At 38.1% G+C, this 20559-nt stretch overlaps 2 protein-coding genes across 2 annotated transcripts; both read right to left on the minus strand.

The window, feature by feature from the left end:
* Positions 1-346: 346 nt before the first annotated feature.
* On the minus strand, positions 347-1009 carry LOC126751051 (enhancer of split mgamma protein). Its single transcript, XM_050460973.1, has one exon. It carries the CDS (start codon positions 1007-1009, stop codon positions 347-349), a length of 663 nt encoding a protein of 220 aa, XP_050316930.1.
* Positions 1010-5959: 4950 nt separating this feature from the next.
* LOC126751052 (enhancer of split mdelta protein) lies at positions 5960-6951 on the minus strand. The gene has a single exon (XM_050460974.1). It carries the CDS (start codon positions 6949-6951, stop codon positions 6304-6306), a length of 648 nt encoding a protein of 215 aa, XP_050316931.1. The 3' UTR covers positions 5960-6303.
* Between the last annotated feature and the right edge of the window lie 13608 nt (positions 6952-20559).

A 20559-nucleotide genomic window follows, 5' to 3' on the forward strand; every position in this document is an offset into this window, starting at 1 on the left:
ACACAATTTTATGTTTCTTCATTACTTATTATTGTATATTTTTTAAAATTACATAGGCTAAATTTTTTTAAAATTTTCTCTAATTCAACTATAATGTAATAAACTTAATGACAATGTTTAACAATTGTGTGATAATCACAACGATGAAATGCATTCGTTAATGACGCTGGAAACGTGGCCATTAACAAAAGCCTCTCCTCTACTTTAAAGCTTTATATATAACGGCAATTGACGGCAGATCCTGGCTGGTGTCTGCACGTCTGGAAGACTTTATCACTGAGTATAAAATTGTTTTGTACTGGGAACTGCTGCGGACGCTGCTTGACTTGGTTTGGCTTTTGCGTGCCTACCATGGACGCCAGACATCCTCCTCCTCAGCTTGTGCTGCATTGGTAGCTATACGTGCATCGATGGGCGAATGACCACTATAGGTGGTCAGCAGACTTTGACTCATACAACTGCTGCTAAGCTTCTCACTGCTGGCGCTCGAGTTTGGGCTGCCATTGTAGCTGGAGATTGGCGAAATGGGCACGGAGTAATGTGCGCGGCTGGCGTTGCTGGCAATGTGTACTGATAGCGGCGCATTGATGGGTGTTGGTGGCTGTACGGCGGGTTGCAGTTGATTCAAACGCTGGCCAAGATGTGTCATCAGTTGGGTGCCAAGATGCACATTCACATCGGGTAGCTGTGAGAGTGAGCGTGATACCTCGTTAACGGCATGTATATAACCGGAACGGAAGCCCTCAGCTTGTGACATAGCGCCACCCTTGGAGGCAGCGGCCTTGCGTTGTTGCTTCAATTTCTGTAAATGCGTAACGGTCAACTCAAGTATATCGGCCTTTTCCAGCCGCGTCACATGCTCGCCCTCCGACTCCAATGTGACGACCATTAAATCTTTCAGCTCATCGAGACACTTGTTGATGCGTGCGCGCCGCTTACGCTCCAGCATTGGCTTCATCACTTTGCGGTATTGATAAGTCTTAGACATTTCCGATACTTGGATGGACATTGTGTTGCGAATTTTATTGAATATTCTCTCTCGGTGGTACGTGTGTGTTGCACTAAAATCCAGTGTGTGTTTCACTGTTGAGTGTTTGCGGTGGAATGCATGTTGCTGTCCTTAGCCTACACCCTTTTATACTCCAACGGCGTGTACAGGAATGTGGCAATGAGCGCTAACTCTGCCGAGCACAACCCTCAAAAGTACTCCGTATTCGTAAAGTAAAGACACACACAAGTTGGAGTCGCTGAGAGCCGTACGCTCACTCGTCCTTTTGCGGTCTTGACGTGCGTGTTGTTGTGGTGTTTATTGTGCGCTCACATTAAAGCAGAAATCAACCCTCTATTTTCTTATCCACGTTGCTTCGTCGCTTACATGCCAGCACACACATGCGCACCCCTTACACTACCTTCTTCCTGTTCTCCCTGCCAAACTGCCCATTCCTTAGCATGTCTATTTATTGGTTATGCTTGTGTCTTGCAAGTCACCCTTCTTGCGTTTGTGCCCGGCATTTGATCGCTCGGTTTATAGGGGAGGAAATCAAATTTCACAATACACATAAAGACGCAGGATCTCTGATCGCTCCAAACCGTGGGAACTACGTTCCTTGTAAGTTTCTCACACGTCGTATGTGCTCACCTGCGCATGCAGCCAGAAGACAGCCGGACAATATGCCAGTCAGCCCATCAGCCAGCGAGCAAACGGCGTGTTGAGCAAGGATAAGGGCGCACACAAACACCCTTATGGAGTATGTGGTTGCATTGCCATACAGCCAGCCGGATCGCGTTGAGTCGGGTGTTTCGAGCAAAGCATGGGAATTTTGCAATCTGGTCGTCCGTTATGCGGTCTCTACGGCTATGAAGGACGGCTGGCGTGCATTGAGCTGTACGGAGTTGCGCTCAGTGCGACTGTAATGAGCTGAAACGTCGCAGCTGTGTTGTGCTACTGCCGTTAACATTTCTTTGATTCCGATTTTTCAGTACTGTGCATTGCTTGTGTGTAATAGTCCTTAATCGTTGTATCCTGTTGCACGTAAGGAGCAGCAAATTGTAGGCATGAAAAGTAGTAGAGGAGAAGAATAATAACACTGCATTATAATTGAAATGATATCAGCGCATTGTAATGCTCGGAAAAAAAGGCGAAGAAAGCGCAGTGAGACAGGGAATTCCTTTAAAGTGCACAACAGTTGCTTTGCTGTTGTTGCTGTTATTGTATATAGTTTTTTCAGCGCAACTGTGCGTTAATGGAATCAAATGTAATGTGGGAAAGCGTTCCCACGGTTGCGACGGCAACGGGTCGTTAGCATTAACTCGCATGTATGCATAGCGGCAGCTAGCGCTACGGAAAGTGAAAAGGTGTGTGCGTGCTGTTGTTGTTTCTGTTGCCATATCGTGACGTTTTAGCGGCTTACAGTGTGTTCGAGTATCATAACGACTTCCTGCCTGCCAATTGGGCGCTTTGTCTCATCTCGTCGTTGGCTGCATTTATGCGCAGTCAGTTGCTGTTGGCGCTTTTTGTTGCTTTGCCCTCGTTGGCCGAGGTGTGCACGCGAGCGCACTTGTTTTCTCGCCGCGTACTTATGCTTAAATATTTCTTGTATGCGCTTGTATGTTGTTGTGCCGCGCGTATGCGCTCAGCATGGACGTGTGTGCTGCGCATGCGCGGCTGACTTTGCTTTGTCGCTGACATTGACGGTGCTCGTGTTGGTATTGTAATGATTTTCAATTAAAATGCAAATATAATTACTTAGTTTTAGGGCTAGTATGCTGTACGCTGGGCGCTTGTGCTGCGGTACTTTGTAGTTTGACCTTACGGACTTTTAAACGCGTGTTGCGTGTTAAGTTTAAAGAACCGCAGCAATTGTTTCGTGGGAACGTTGGAGCTTTTGTAGTATGAGGCGCGCGTCGGACGCAAGTAGGGGTTATAGGCGATTGTCTACATAACTGTTTTCTTTCTTATGCTAGAAGTAATATTTGAAGCATTATATATTCACGGAAATGTATGCTGCCACACCAACTTTATATTAGATAAATAAACATAAAAACGAATTTGCTTTAGGTGAGTTTTCTACAAGACTCTTTGGACATATGTACATAGTTCGACAGGACGGGGGTCCTCACGCTTTATTTGGGAGTGAGGGGGCCCTATTCTGCATCGTGATTTGAAAATGTATTTAATTCGAAATGCGAATCTATCTTATAATTATGAGAAAGTCGTACCACCCTGTGCCAGAATAAATACTTACATTTTTCGTTTTTGCTTTCTACAACACAAAAGCTAACGACTATTTTATACGAAAGAAGGATTGAAAATCGGGAAATCGAGTTAACGAATACCAAAAGTACGAATTCGAGTAAATTTTGTTTCGAATCTAGTTACAGAATAAGACCCAAGGTTTCATGTCACGCTAAAAGAGGGTGAAAGGCGGCCAAACAGCGGAACTTTTAACATCTACACCGACGGAACGAAAATGGCTGAAAGAGTGGGCGATCTATTTCGCGGAGCCAGCCAGTGTATTCCAAGCAGAAGTCTATGCGACTGGTACTGCCTACTGATATACATAGACTGGGTTCCAAGGAAACGAAATAGCTGATGAGATTGCGTGAAGTGCCATTCGCTTGACTATCAAATCAGTTTACGAAATACGCAAGTTTTTAAAAGCGATGCATAATGAAGTTTAAATAAGGGCTGATATACCGATTAGGGTGAGATGGGATGCCTTAAAGGCATGCAGGATTGCGAAGATTATGCCTAAGGGAGCAGAAGGAAAACACGCAAGCTTTCAACTCACTCGGTTTCGAAAAGATTGCAGGCCGATTGTTGACCTAATGACATGTCACAACTTACTGACATCACACGCGAGTCATATGACCATCAGCAACTTTGGCACATGTAGAAAGCGCAGGGAAGTTCATATGAAAGAGATGCTACAGCATCTCCTCTGCTTATTTTCAGCCGTATCTAGAATTCGGCTTATTTATCTAGGGTCTTTGAAGTACAAGGGCCTGTATGAAGTATCAGAATACGGTATCAAGTCTCTATTAAACTTCGCAAAAAGCGTAGACGTCCTGCGCGATACTCGTATTAAAAGTTAACCTGAATGACAGCCAGGCAGTGTATTCTAGTCTATACTATTCGCGATACCGCGCTTAGGTGGTACAAATGACTCTCTACGCATAGGGTTACCATATCGGTCTCAGTCAAAATCAATCCCGTTGCATATGTATGTAAAACTCACTCTTATTATTTACAGTTCTTGAAACCTGTTCCATACTCAGCTACTTTATACAAATTGTTTCCTTTATCTAACTAAATCGAAGTATGAAGCTGTCACATTCTCTTTGATACTAAAATCGTGGTTATTTTTAGTCAGACCCACCATTGCAGAAGAACTCTTTTTTCGCTAAAAAAAACAAAAGCGTGTTCTAAAAACATTAACAAGGAGAGCTGTAATGAAGTTGATATGTAAAGAAAATAGCAATAACGTTTAAACAAAATTATGGTAATAATACTGATCCGAATATGGATACTTTTTCCAATAGCCTCTTTTGGACAGATCACGCGTAAGTCGTGTAAAGCTGTCATGCTATTTTTCTTCAGTATTTTTTCGGCAATTCATCATGAAATGACTTAAGCCCGAACAACGTTTATAAATCGTTCAACTTTATCGCGTTGCTCTATGGGCTCTTTCCAAGAAAATCCGACATTTTCGAGACAAATTAACTATATAATTTTGTATTTGCAACTCAAAGTACTTTTCGAGTTAGTTCGCCGCAGTTAACACATATCAGAAACCCCCCCTGTATCCGCGCCTGCTTCCTACACACCGCTTCGGTGAGCAGATAATTTGATGTTTTGGGCCTGTCTATTGGCCACCAAGATCATGTGTTATCACACCGTTAGACTTTTTCCTGTAGGGATATGTGAACAATCCCGCTTTGATTCAGGCCTTGAAGCAAAACATCACGGGTGTCATTCACCAGTTACCAATCGAAATGCTCGAACGAGTCATCGAAAATTAGACTCAATGGATGGAACATCTGAGCCTTAGCTGCGGCCAACATTTGAAATAGATAATCTTCAAAAAATAAATGCTATGTTCTTTCGAATGATAATAAATATTCCTCACTAAATTTGAAGTTTCTGTGTTTTTTCTTTTAATAGTCGTAACCACCCAAATGGATCACCCTTTATCAGTTAGAAGTAAACTATTTGGTCCTTGCCGATGTTTTAAATAATAATTTTCTGTATCGATTGCCTCGATTTCTATGCACTGGAGAGCGGCTTAGTTAAAAAAGATCGACGGAAAACAGTGGAAGCTCGCTATGGGGAATTACTCGAGCGTTGTTCCAATTGCTTAGTCAGTTCCTATAAGTTAACTAAAGCGCGTTTTCTTTCTCAAGGATTTTTGAAGTGCTCAACTTCAGTGTTTAGCTTTTAGTCGAGTATTGTCCCATATCGTCGTCCTCATTTATGGTTTCGTAGCTCGATAGTCTCGATTTCCATCTTTCGAATAACGACTCGATTGTGCAATTTTGGCTGAAATCAAGCTCCCAATGCAGAATTGTTTGTATTTAAAACTCCCTTAATTTGGTTTGTAAATATTAGATTTATTAGTTTAGAATGATAAACTGAACGTGCACTTATAGCTACAGTGAACTCTAGTTAATACAAAGGCATTTTTTGTAAGAAATAAATTTAAAGCAATTAGACCAATAATTTAGCAAAATATACAGCTGTTTGGAAGCGCAAATTAAGATTAATATAATATATAGTACTATATATATATGAACATAATTATATATACTTATAGAACTGAAAAAAGTGCTTATAATTAGATTAGAATTAAAGGAGGAAAATATATAAACTGTAAACTTCAAATCACTTATAAATAATTACTAAGGCATTGTATAAGTTATGTCAAGTTATGTCTAATATACTTGGAAGTATGTGGGTAGTTCTGGAGATCGGTTTACGAACAGACCAATCGCTAACTGAGTGGAGTTGGCGGCTATCACAGGCAAATCACATTAATACAACTATAAAAGGCTGACAATTTGTACTTAAAACAATAAAGCTGATATTGATTAAACTAATGCAACACATATGTGCGCACATACACACATTCATATATATATATATATGTATATATATAATATTCAAACATTATTTCATATTACTTAACTCACTACAAACACTTAAAACTATTAAAGCCACTGGCTGGTGAGTGTGAAAAAACGAAAGCTCTTTGAAAATTTGCGGCAGCAACGCATGTTGCAGGTTGCGCATTGTTGCAGGCAGTACTACCAAGGGCGCCACAAACATTCCCCGTGTTGCTCGTCTGCATGCAAGTCCCTCAAGCGCTGCAAATTATCGCACATTTGTAGTTGGTGTTGTTGTTGTTGGTAAGCGCGCCTCATATGTTCATCAGCATGCGAAGAAGCGGTGGGTGATGCCGATGCCGCGCGTTTGACCACCTCCAAATTGAGCGCCTCCTCACTAGCGGCCGCGTTGGCTACTGGCGCTGGCTGTTGCAAATCCTTCAGCTGATAACCCAAATGTTTCATGAGTTTTGTGCCGAATTTCGCATTCAGACCCGGTACTGTGGCGAACACGCGCGACACTTCGTAGGCGGCTTGCGTATAGCCAGCGCGGAATTTCTCCACATTTATGCCACGTTCAGCTGGACCGCTGGCGGCATGATGCTGTGCAACGCTTGCGGCGATTTCGTGTTTATGTGTACGCAAATAGTTGACGGTCAACTCGAGAATGTCGGCCTTCTCCAGTTTGGCGATGTGTTCGCCTTGCGCTTCCATTGTGTCCACAATGAGATCCTTCAGTTCGTCCAAGTAGAGATTCATGCGCGCGCGTCGCTTCCGCTCCAGCAGTGGTTTGGTGACCTTACGATAGTGTTGTGTCTTGGTCATGAAGCGTTGTCCGTCCACAGCCATGTTGTATTTATGTAGTTATGTTGGAGATTTGCAAGTGCGCGCTAAGCGTCTTAAAGTTGTAGAACAAGTGTACGCGCACTACGTTTGTATGTTTGTCAAAGCACTACTAACGAACAGGTTTTCACATTTAGATTATTTCTCGTATAAGTTTTCAAGTTTTTCGCACCGACAGAGCGAAGTATGTTTGGTCGTAGCCGATAGTATGTTGAATGTGTCAAGTGTTTACCGCACGGTAGCTGTTTGAGAAATGATGCAAACGCAAGGTATTGCCATCCTTTTGTAGCCTTGCGCTCGGTTCGCACACTTGTGCACCTCGTAAAGTGTGCGCTGCTTGGCTGCTGCCACCCTTAAAGTAAGTAACACCAGCTTCGCACTTTTAATAATTCTCTATGTCCACAACCTGTTGTTGTTTGGTGTCGCTCCATCGTCATTTGCGTTCCTTCACTGTTGGCCGTTGGCTCTGATTCGTATTGTCTGTAGTGGCATTGCGCTCGTTTCGTACACGATCGATTCGGTTGGTGTGCGAGCGCCAGACGTGCGTCTTCAGCGCCTTCAAGTATAGCGCGTACCAGCAGCCCTCTGTGTCTTTGTCTGTGCTCCGGTGGTTGATCGTGCGCTTGCTGTGCTCTCGTGCGTTACCTTACCTTTGTATACTTGAATGTATTATATGTTGGTGGCGGAGCATAGGGTGCGCTTTTCACGTGCACGAAGAGCGACATTGTTTGATGAAAGTACACTGTGAAATATTTTAGTAGTGAAAAGGCGATGTTTAGTAACTTCACTTCTTAACAGTATTGTCTTCATCTTTTTAGCGGTCGCATGCTATACTAACCAGCTTTTCTAGTGAGAGAGCCATTATCTGTGGTGGGTAAGCAGTTATAGTTGTAGGACTATACACAATTTCTACTCTTGCGTACTCGCCGCGCACCTTGGAATCGTGAAGAGCCCTTGTGTAAGATGCGGTAGCCAACCCGTGTGGAGCCTGAGGTCACGGCCAAAAGGGAGGAAGCTTCAGCGGAGCCACTCCGACACATTCGGGTTCGCTGAAGTCTAATTGCGGCGCGTGTTCACCAGAAGTGCTTCTGCAAGTGGGCGTCAGTATTGAAACAAGCGGCTCGCTATATAAATGTGTATAAAGCTTTATACCACTCGTCTAGCGCGGTCCTGCACTGGATTTGGGACCCGCCACGTTGAAACCACTCCCAATGAAAAGGAAACAACGCTTCGAGTGAAAGTCATTATCTGATGTTGACGAAGAGATTAAAACGATATCTTAAGAGTTCGCTTGTTCAATATTTCTTTAGGGACTAGCTTCGCATATTTAGTGTAGGCTACAATATAATTTTATAATCTTTTAGAGCTAACGGCAGAGTTCCTTCTTAAAATATCGTGTCCCCAACGTCCTTTAACCTTCTGACCTTTCCTAAGAATAAACTTATTTGGGCATCATTAACATACTACGAGTTCGATCCGATATTTACTTAGCCTTCACGGTCAATGCGGCCACTATTTAAGCCGTTTCCGAACCGGAAATGAGCGCGAGATTGCTCAGACAGAGTCTCAAAATTAAATATTGGACATTAAAATGCAGTCCTTGAGATTATTTTAAGTGCCATCCATGAACAATTCTGCGTTGATCCGTCATCGTCCACGAAATCAGGATTCACTGTAGCACATTAGAGGCCAAGGAACAGGCTCAACAATGCACTTCATTCGGCGAATCTGATCCGTAGGCGAAAAGGTCGGCCCAAAAAGGTGATGGCTACCATTTTATAAGATTTACAAGTTGTGTGTACCTGAGATGAAACAAAACGCTAACAGGGTTCAACTACTTTGGTTGACTGATACTTGTCGGTTCGACAGAAGGAAATTGGGATTGAACTTCTTCCCCTCGAGTGTTGTCGAATCTCCTATTTCTGCTGTCAGATCAGCAGATTATAGTTTAAAATCCTGTTTATCTTTTTTAGCATCTATGTACGTGTCTCATTCTGTTAACCAAAACCTGGTCTTTTAAGTTCCAAACCTGGTCGTAAAAATGTAAAAAAATATACATAAAGCAAGTACGAAAAATGTTTTCAGAGCAATGAAGATTACTTTTTTAAAGAACAAAAAAGTTAGCAGATGATTTAAGCTAGTAAAATGGTCGGTTAAACTTGAGGCTCATACTACGAATATGGTAGAAGAAATGCTAACCTAAACATATAACACAGGTCACTATTTAACCTATATCCATTTCTGTCGAGTAGTGGAAAAATGCACCAAGAGAAGTTGTTTTTAAAATATTTTTTCCAGTGTACTTTTCTCATCAACACAGCGATCGAAACTATCTAGAGCACAGCTCACCCCAACAACTTGGTACGAGTATAACGCTCGTGCGAGATCACGACGACCTTTGACAAACAAACACTATGCTCTTTGCTCGCTCCTTTGGCACTCAGCGCACTGACTTCTTTCTTGCGTACGACACACAGCCAGCCAGCAATCAAACCAGCAAGCCGATCCACCACCAAACGTTCAATGGTCACACGCTCGGGCTCGTGTTTTTTCCCCCGTTCGGTATGTCGGCTGCGTGCGCAATGCCCGCTTGCGTGCTTGCATGCGTGCGTCGGAAGGGATACCATAAGCAGCATTTACAATACACCACTTTGTTGTGTTACTCGATGTCTTACAGCCAAAGTAAGGCATAACGACACTGTCCGTGCTCGGCAATTTCGGACCTTTGACTGTAGACATACATACATATGTACTCTTATGTGCATACCGGCGGTGGTGACTGGTGATGGAGTTTTTGTCGTTATGTTTCATTTCCTGTCAGCTCTCGCAGAAGAAATTGCGCTGCATCGCGTGCAATGAGAAGAAAATCAACAACAACAACAGCAGCAACAGTAATAAATGCCACCAACAAGCTAGCCAAGATCCACTGTGTGACGCATTGTAATGATGATGAGCACGTTCATCATAGTGTTTATATTTAGCAGAAGAACTGTAACAGCAATATCACCCATACACTGCTGTGAAAAAAAATTGTAGAACACAGAATTCAATACGATAGCAGCAGAGGTGGTTTTAACTTGGACATATGCATTGTTCCCTTTGTTATTGAGTGTTTCTTGTTAAATTCTGATAATTGTGTGGTCCTATTGCTTCTAAGATTTTTCTGAATGACTAATGAGAATATTTATAGCATAGCTTTACATAGCTTGAGATATCGGTGGTTTAACTTTTATGTCGAGATATCGATAGGTGATAGCTATAAGAAAAGAAATTCTCTACTATTTTCCTACCAAACGCCCTAGTTCTCGAGCTCTTCAGCTTTCGTGATTTTAACCCACGACCCACGATAGGGACGCTGCAAAAGTAGACCGATAGGGACAGCAAACGATGTCAAATATTTTTTACCGCTTTTTTGACATTTCTCCTCAGTAAAATTCGCCATTTAATCAAGAAGAAATGGCAAGATATACGATCCAACAACTAGTCAAATTTATTAAAATTTACTAGCGAAATTCGGAGTCCGTGGCCTCAACTTTAAGAGCGCTACGTCCAATTTATGGTCATCATTATCGTCCTCTCAGTTCAGCAATTGAGCGTCTAGTGGAAAAATTTGAATCCATTTGCACAATACAAAATGTTCCCGTGTCTGTGAAACAAAGAAGTGCCCGTAGTGTCGACAATTTAACTGCCGCTAGCGCATCAATTGAGGAAGACCCAAATGAGTCTCTCACACGTCGTTCTCAAGCGTTGCGCATCTCTGTGACTTCGTTGTGGCGAATTTCTCGAAAAGGTCTTAGCCTACCTCTTTACAAGATCAAATTGACGCTACAACTGAAGCCGCTTGACCACGAGAATCATCGCATGTTCGTGAATTGGGCTGAGCAGCAACATTTCCAAGATCTGATTTTCATCGAAAATCATCTTCAGCGATGAGATTCATTTCTGGCTAAATGGCTTCGTCAAGAAGCAAAATATGCGTTATTCGCCAGGCAGCAATCCACACGTACTCCATGAGTCACCATTGTATACCGAAAAACTTATGGTGTGGTGCGGTTTATGGGCCGGTGAAGTCATGAGACCATACTGATGATAAAGACCGGCACGTTACTGTGAATGGGAATCGCTAAGGCTCAATGGTAACCGAATATTTTTGGCCCGTACTAACAGGACGGCGCCTTAAGCCACACAGCGAATGTCACAATCGATTTATTGAAAACCAAGTTTGGTGAACGTCTTATCTCACAAAATGGCTCAGTCAATTGGCCGCTTCGGTGTGCGATTTGACGCCGTTAGACTATTTCCTGTGGGGCTACATCATGTCTAGCGTCTATGCCAACAAGCCAGCGATGATTGATGAACTTCGTACGAATATCGAACGTGAAATCGTAGCAGTATCGGCCGATTTATGTTTGAAAACCGTCGAGAATTGGACTTCTGCAAGCGTTTTATTAAAAAAAAAAACACTTTTGTAGTGCTATTATTGAAAACCACGTTATTTATTCTATAGTAATCTTAAAATATTTTGTATGGCCGATTTAACGAGAGATATTTGTCAAAGCATGAATGCAAAACCTATTCCAAAATCGTCCGTGGTTTACATAGACGATATAATCTGGTGGTTTTGGACTAGACTCTATCGCTCAGTACCTATTGAGGACAAAAGTGAAAATTGTTTGCAATGTCGCATTTCTGCTCACGAGTGTTAATAAATGAACAACGGAAGAAATGCGTGCATATTTCGGCGCATATATACATACATATGTATATCCACCATGCATAGTTGATCGTATGTCTGCTTGTGCGATCGATATGTGTGTGCACATTGTGCACTGCTGTCATTTGGTTCGGTTCGGTTTTGGTTAGGGGAGTTTCAGCTATGTGTGTCAGGATCGTGAGAAACTTTTCTCCCTGCTTTCCCACCGTGCGCACTGATCGCACTCTGATCGCTCGATTGCCCCCTACACAGAAGTCACCTGCCACTCGGCAAACGCGCGCGCTTACAAGTACAACACACATACAAGCGTGGAGCGGCGGCTTAATCTGGGCCGACATGCAGATTCTTTCTTATTCACTATGAGATTGTTTGCACAGAATGTGAGTGCTGGCGCTGTTGCTGTTGCTGGTGGTGGTGGTGGTTGTGGCAGGTTCTCGAAGTGCCCTTGCGTGCGCGCACAGGTTCTCATCGATATTTCAGCGCCCTGTGATTTTTTTGTTGTGCTGTTCTTACATTTTTTTTTGGCGATGTTGATCAACAGCTGTTGCACCTTACCTTTTGTTGTTTACTCGTCTGTTGGTTGATTGATTTTTGTTTTGATGCGCTCGTTCGCTGACCATTCACTTTGTTCCAGATTGACCGTTGCTTAATGGCGCTTTGTGTGTGCGTAACTAAATGCCGAAAAACCTCGGACACTTCATTCATAAGTTGCAACATGAATGGGGTTGCAAGTTTGCTCTAGTATTAATTACATTTTATAAAATTAAGCTGTACTACGAGCGGTGATTTCGGACATATGGTTATTTTGATTTAATTTTTTCTTGTAATGACATATTTTCCCACAAAGCAATGAATGAAATTCTTTGAAACGCTAAAAAATATATTTTTGTCTTGATATACTTGCAAAATTCGTTTTTTCTTAATTCAACATAGTTTCCTTCAAAGGTGATACAGTGTCTACAGCGAACATCCAGATCCCTTTTTGTAGTTTGACGATTTATGCTTTACTTCAAAATAGAAAAAAAATCTTCCCAGCGAGCATTCTTTTGGAATCCAAGAACAGGAAAGAGTCGCTGAGGGCCAGATCTGGAGAATACGGTGAATGCGAAAGCAATTCAAAGCCCAATTCATGGATTTTTGCCACCATTTTCATGGCACGGTGCATTGTCTTGATGAAACAGCACTTTCTTTTGTTTCAAAAGCGGTCGATTTTCGGCGATTTCGTCCTTCGAACGGTTCAATAACATTATGTAATAGTCGCTATTGATGGTCCTTCCTTTTTCAAGGTAGTCATTGAAAATTATTCCACGCGCATCCAAAATATAGACGCCATAACCTTGCCAGCCGACTGTTGCGCTTTTCCACATTTCGAAGCGAGTTCGTCATGTACTATCCACTTGGGTGACTGTCGATTGAACTTTGCAGTGAAATTAAGGAGTCCTGTTTCATTCATCGTTTCATGCCGCTGAAAAAATTCGAATATAATACGCTTAAACATCTCTCAACACTGCTCCGAATCATGCACTCTTCTTTGTTTTTGGTCAAAAGTAAGCACGCGCGGCACCCACTTTGCATAGAGCTTTGCAATACCCAACCATCCGTGGATAATATGATGTAGACGTCCAGTTGATATTTTTAGAGTGCCAGCTATTTCGAACAACTTCACTTTACAGTCATCCAAAATTATTTTATGGACTTTTTCTTGTCGTCGGTAATAACCTCTTATGGGCGTCCACTGCTTTCAACGACTTCGGTGTTCATTTCACCACGTCTCAACTTTGCTACTAATCCTTGATCGTTGATTTTCTTGGGACAGTATCCGAAAAGTCGTCATCAAGCCAAGTTTCTGGTTCAAGTGTATTATTTCTCTTCAAAAGACAATATTTTATCAATACGCGAAACACCTTCTTAACCATTTTTTTTCAACAATAAAAAAAGTTGCTTCAGTCAAAAGGATATAATTCACAAACGAATGATCCCACAAGTACCTTTTTAAGGTTAGAGCTAACTTAAAATTCTTATGGATTTAATTTTAGTATGTCTAAGTGTCTATGTGTCGGGCCGGAAGACTTTTCTATTTGATCTGTTATACAAGTATATGGAAGAACACATACTCCTTTTTTGCTCTACTACCATTCACAGGTGCTTTATGGCGCCACTATCACTAAAGTCATGAAAGATCTTAAAATTTAACATCTTCTAAGTCTACCCCATTGCTAATAATTGTCATTAGATAATTAGAATAATATTAGACGCTAGTTGATTTCAGTTCGACGCTTTTTTGATCTTTATAGTATAGCAAAGTAAGCGGCTTGATTCGCCAAATCCAACAGATCGCGAACTTTGTCAGAAACCATACATATGAACTAGAGAATTTGAATTCATTCGGATGAAACAAAATCAGACCTACTCCTTGAGGTGTACCAAAATTATTGGCCGATAGTAGAGATTATTTTCCTAAACATAGCTTTGCATTCTCATACATATATCTGCTCTTCTTCTAGCTCCTACAATACTCACTATGTGGTGTTCCTAGTCTGCTGGCATGTCTGCCAATTAGAGAGTGATCTTTTAGCACTCCAGCTAGAGTTCTAATGTCATTTCTTTTGTTTTAAATAGTCAGTATGTGCGATCCATGTTACATTCATGCCACTTTTACCTGCTTGTTGAGCAAATCAAGGCTTTGATTTCACCTTGACTTTGCTACATTTATAAGATGTTTATCGATTAAATATGTACAAGTAGCCAGAGAAATGTAAATTCGCTATTTTCCGTAATTTAATTGTACGGTGGTTCCTGTTCTGGCTAGTTCATCTGCTTCACAGTTACCAGGAAAATCAACGTGTCCTGGAACCCCTTGCAGGTGTGCTGTGAAATAAGATATTAAATCCAATTATGCATTAAGACATTCTTTCACTATCTTTGACGAAGCCTTAAGAGACTTTAGCGTTTTCAAAGCCGCTTTACTATCTGTATATAACGAGTATTTTACAAATATATTCCTTCTTGTGAGTACACGTCGTACCAAGAAGGCTTTCTTCAATTGCTGTGATCTCCGACTGTGATCTCCGCCTGACAGACGAAAGGCAGTTTTGGTATCTAATTTTGCTGAATAGACATTGTAAACTTGACTATGTAGTTTGGCCATCCTTATAGAAGCTTATCCTTTCGTTCCTGTCCACCTCGCACCTTTTCCGCTTTTCTCTAAGAGGGAAGGTAATATTGGGGACCGAAGTTAAGTAGTTATATAGGATTACGAAATTCTATGGTATTGAGTAGAAACGGGAACTTACTTAGTAATACTTTGGAATGCCCACTATTACAGACAAATAATAGGGTGGATTACTTTAGTCTAAGGGTTGGCATCGCTGCCATACATACAGAATACTTTTACAGAACATTCATCAATAATACCCAACGATTACTCTCCTCCCAACCGACGCGAGGGACGCATTCCGCGAACGAGCGAAATTAGCCGAGTCATAAAAGGTAAGAGAGTTTTAAGCGTTGCGATCTTAAGCTGCTCAGCTACAGAAACAAAAATTTCAACAGCCAAAATTAAGAATTAGATTAAAGTATGTTTATAATTTTTAAATGTTACTTGTTAAGAGTAGATAAAATAATTTTTTTAATGAGAGTGAGTCTGTTAGATCAAATGTGCTGGAATGAGAATTGAAATCATGACATATACGGCGGAGTGGTTCGTTTAACTCAAAATTTGTTCTAGAAAATTTTAAAAGTAAGAGTCTAAACTCCATTCATGAGTTTTACAAGAAATATTATACCAAGTATCTCCCTACGACTAGCGAGTGTCGGGAGATTTATAAGTTTTAAACGGTAAGTGTAAGGGGAAAGATTTAAACTGGAATCCCAATGCAAATGATTTAAGGCAAAAAGTAAAAATTGTTTTTGAACGGACTCTAACTTATCCGAATAGACTTGGTAACTAGGGTTCCAAACCACAGAAGCATACTCTAATATAGGCCTCACCAGAGATGTAAAAAGAATTTTTGTGGTAAGTGGAACTCTAAATTCTTTAGACCAACGTTTAACAAAACTAAGAGCGCCTTTAGCTTTAAAAATCGTGGAAGAGGCGTGAAGATTAAAATTGAGTTTGGGGTCCATAGTTACTCCCAGATCAACAAAACTGCATACTTGCTCCAACCTAAAGTTTTGTATTGCGTATGAAGTAGGGTCTACAGATCTACGTGAAAAGCACATAGTTTTACATTTTTTAAGGTTCATTGGCATGTTATTTCTAACACACCAAGAAACTAGGTTGTTTAAGTCTTTTTGCAACTGACATCTTTCGCTGTTTGAAGTATATGTTTTAAAAATTATTACATCGTCAGCATATAATAAAACTCTTGAATACTTAACAACTGATTATACATATGTCATTAATAAATAACAAGAACAGAAATGGACCAAAATGGCTACCTTGATGACCGCCTGAAGGAACATTGATTATGTCAGAAAAATATGACTTGTTGAATTCTATTACTAAGATAAGAACCAACCCATTTTAGAAATATTGGTTGAAAACCAAAAAGATCAAGTTTATTCAAAAGAATTGATTGGTTTACTTTACCAAAAGCTTTACTAAAATCTGTGTATATAACATCAGTATTCTTGTTCTCCCTAAAGCCCGCTGATACATGTGATACAAATTCAAGCAAATTAGTTATTGTAGATTTCCCTTTACGAAAACCGTGCTGAGAACAAGAAATTAGTGGATAGATCCGGAAGGTTATGTCGTCGGTTATAATTGCTTCAAAAAGTTTAGGTATTGCTGACAACTTTGCTATTCCCCTATTGTTTTCAATAGATGACCTAAATCCACTCTTATGTGAAGGAATTATAATGACTTTTTCCATATAGATGGAAATAAGCCTTGCATAAGAGATGAATTAAATAGTTTTGTTAGGGCATGAGATAATCATATCTGGGCCATAATTAAATGATTGTTCTAACATATTTAACCGATATAAGAAGTCTGCTTCGGAAATGGTTGGTGCATTAATGACATTAATCGGACATAACTTGTGCTGATGCGGAACATTTTTTGGAGATTTTGGAGAGTAATTGGACCTAAAAAATTCAGCGAACATATTAGAAATGGTGTGATTGTCACTAGACATACTAGACTTATATTCCATAGCGGACGGAAAATTAGAAATCTTGCGTTTGAAGTTGACAAAACCATAGAACAATTTTGGATTACATATAATATTATTTCTTACTTTGTTTTTATAATTATTATAACATATTTTGTTAAGTTCAGCAAATTGTCGACGCAATTTAGACTTCCTGTCCTAGATCAAGTATCCTAAGAACATCCGCATAAAGGAGAGCTAAAGTGAGAAGACGAAACATCCCCTCTACAGGGTTGTGTGCTGGGTTCCCGAAATTTGGCACATATTATTGTCCAAAACTGTTTGAGATCATCGTTAAACAATTCTTGTTACGTAGCATCGACTGAAATCTATCACACTAGTTACAGTCATTTTGGGATTGTGATGTTAGAGGCTGTTTCTAGCTTAAACCGAATGATACTAAATATACCTGTAGCTGCTCGCGATGGAAAATTTTGAACTCAAATTCGTAAATAGGACACCACAGCACATCAGTCTCAAAATTTTCCTTCACATTTGTTGTGTGGTGTTATTAGTATCATATCGAATAATTGTTATGCCACAAATCTATACTTACTTCCAGTTGATTTGTAAAGCGTTAGCTTCCAATTAAAACAAATTCTATTTTTTTCATTATACTTGAGGTACACTGCTGTTTTAAAACTTGAGTTTATTTCCAACATAATTATGGTAGTTTGTCTGCAATTTTCTCTACTTTAACTTTATACCCTTGCTGTACAATATCCGTTACAGTTGCGCACATAAATTTTTACTTTCTTTTTTTTGCATTTCTTTGGCTCTCTTTATTTGCTCATATATAATCAAGCTAAGTGTGTTTTTTTTTTGTTTGTTAAGCAAATCCTTTTTCATTTGTTCGTTCTTGCTAGACGAACATGTAGGTACATACATACATCACATCGAATCCTGCCATCAAAAGCACATAATTTACTTGCACATATACAAACACACAATCGAGCACATACATACGTACAATTTGCTGCTACCAAACTACTTATGTATAAATGCAATAAAATATATGAATACAGGTATGTCCGCCAAAATTGTGGGTGCAGACGATTTGCGGTATGTACATTATGTAAGCAATTAGTTAGGCAGTTGTAAATACAAATTACTGCATACAGACATACCGACTATTGTAGTATATTTGTATGCCGCAACACTTTCGCTGTAATCCGGCAGCATTCGCCTTTGTGTTTCAACACATTTTTGTTGCAATTTACATTCCTTTCAAGTTATTATTGCAAATTATTGGTAGTATTTTCATTAACACAAACACACCCATATATAACAACAAACATAAATTGGGTTTATAATTTGAACGTTAGTATTAAAAATGATAAAAATTTATTTTTCACCTTCAAAAGTGCTCAAAGAGGAACTTAGTGTGATGCATTGTTGCATATCACTCTGACTTAACCTCACTTTTGAGTTTTTAATAACCCAATGTACGTTGGTTTGTATGTGTGCACATGATTTTTCTTTCATTTTCCATTTCTGCATGTTTTTAGAATAAAGTTGTTGTTATAAGTAGTTCGTTGAATGCTTGTTCTAATGTTGTTGCCTCAGTAGTACAGTTTGTTTTTGCTTTTGAATTAAAAACAATCAATTGGTAAACTTAATGCGCGAGGATGTGCGTTTATTTTGGTGATTTTTGAGGTTAAGAAATGCAATTATAAAGGAAAGCCTACAAAATTTTGAAATTAGAAAATAAAAAAAAAACTGTGGGGGATAAGTAAAAATACTAGACAAGTTAATAAAATTAATTATAAAATTTAGCAATTAAGATTTTCTATTTTTTTTCGTAAAATAGTTTTCTTTTTATTTTGAAAAATACTTCTGTGATAACTTTTTTTAGAAAAAAATATATTTTTATATTTTGAAAAAATTTTCTGCTTTTTTAGAAAATATATATTTTTTATGGCTTGAAAAATAATTCTGTGATTAAAAATTTTTTTTTAGAAAATATATTTACTTTATATTTTGAAAAATATTGTTGTGTTAAATAAAATAAAATTTTAATAAAAAATATTTAAAAAACCAAAAGTAAAATTAAATATTATTTAATAAAAAACTATATTTTTTATATTTTGAAAAATACTTTTGTGATAAAATTGTTTTAGAAAATATTTATTTTTTATATTTTGAAAAATATTTCTGTGTTAAATAATAATAATCATAATTTTTTAATACAGAATACAATAAAAAACCAAAAGTAAAATTAATTGCATATATTATTATAAAATAATTTTTTGCAAATAACTATAGAGAAAACAACAAAAATCAAATAAATAGAGTAAAATTAAAACTAAAAAAATACGTTAGAAAACTAATAGTTTTAAACAATAGATTAAAATAGAAGGGCAATGATAAAAAAAATTTAGTGAAGTGTGAAGAATTTTTAAAACGAAAAAAAGGATGCCAGAACAAAAAACAAAAAAAAATGAACGGCAAAGTAAAAAATTAAAAAAAAATTATATAAATTAAATGCATAAAGGACCATATAAATATATTTTTTAAGAGTTGTAAAGTAAAGTATATAACGGATTCATAGTAGAGAAAAATAATTAGTTGCAAAAAATAAACATATAAAAATATTATTAATGTTTGTTTTAGAAACATACTACAGCAACAAAATTTATAAAAAGAAAAAGAAAAATATAATAAAATAGCAAGGGCGATAAAAATGACCGTCATTCGTGCAATTAAATAATAAAATTTCACGAAAGGAGGAATAATTCTCAAAAAAAAAAAAAAAAAAAACGAACAGATGCATTTGTTGACAAAACATAAAATAAATAAGTAATAGTATGCAAATAAGAAATCAATATGTACTATACTATATATGAACTCAAAATCGAATTTGATCGGAACTGAGCTATATCAATAGCGCGTGCAAACAGAGTCGGTACTCTTTTTTCCTGATTGGTACCATCTTTTCATGTTTGATCTCAGATATTGAGTGTCCGAGTCAAATTTGATCTTGAGGTATGCATATAAAAACTTTGAGTAATTTTTTGGAAAAAAATATTTAAAAAAGTAACAAAAACTTACATAACCAAATTTAAGAGAAAAGAACATTCATAAAAAATTTGTATGATCATAAACATAATTACAAATATAAAAAAATGATGATCATAAAAAAAATTATAAATAAAAAAATGTTTTCTGCTACACAAATTATACACAAAAATGCACATATAATATATAAAATTAAAACAAAACAGTAAAACATTCACAAAAATATTTAGTAAAACTAGAAACAAAAATTGATGTAATAAAAATGTATACAAATTAATAATAAAAAAGTGATGTCAAGAAATAGCAACAACAATGAGAAGAGAATAGAAGATACTGCCAATTTCCATAGTTTCCACATAAAATAAAAAATAATAATTTATATTTTTCATTAAAATTCGAATACATTTTTTCTTTCAAATCAGAAAACCGGTAACAAAAAAATATAATGAAAATAAAATAAAAAAAATTATAAAAATAAAAAAAAATATATAAAACTAAAATAAAAAGTATAAAAACATTAGAATAAATAAAGGAATATAGAAAATAAATGAAAAAGTTATAAATGTGCTAGAAAATAATGTTTCGTATTAAAAATTTAAAATGTTTTTGTTTGATTTGAATAAAGCACGCAAACGCGAAAAAATGCTAATTTTAAAAGAAATAGTTTTTTTTATTAATTCTTAATTATATGCTTTGGACTAAAATTTTGCTTTTTTCACTCTGGTA

The sequence above is a fragment of the Bactrocera neohumeralis genome, chromosome 2 (assembly GCF_024586455.1).
Source record: "Bactrocera neohumeralis isolate Rockhampton chromosome 2, APGP_CSIRO_Bneo_wtdbg2-racon-allhic-juicebox.fasta_v2, whole genome shotgun sequence".
NCBI lineage: Eukaryota > Metazoa > Arthropoda > Insecta > Diptera > Tephritidae > Bactrocera > Bactrocera neohumeralis.

Excerpts from the sequence above, each read along its gene's own strand:
- LOC126751051 (XM_050460973.1), bottom strand. The coding sequence starts at position 1,009 with ATGTCCATCCAAGTATCGGAAATGTCTAAGACTTATCAATACCGCAAA.
- LOC126751052 (XM_050460974.1), bottom strand. The coding sequence starts at position 6,951 with ATGGCTGTGGACGGACAACGCTTCATGACCAAGACACAACACTATCGT.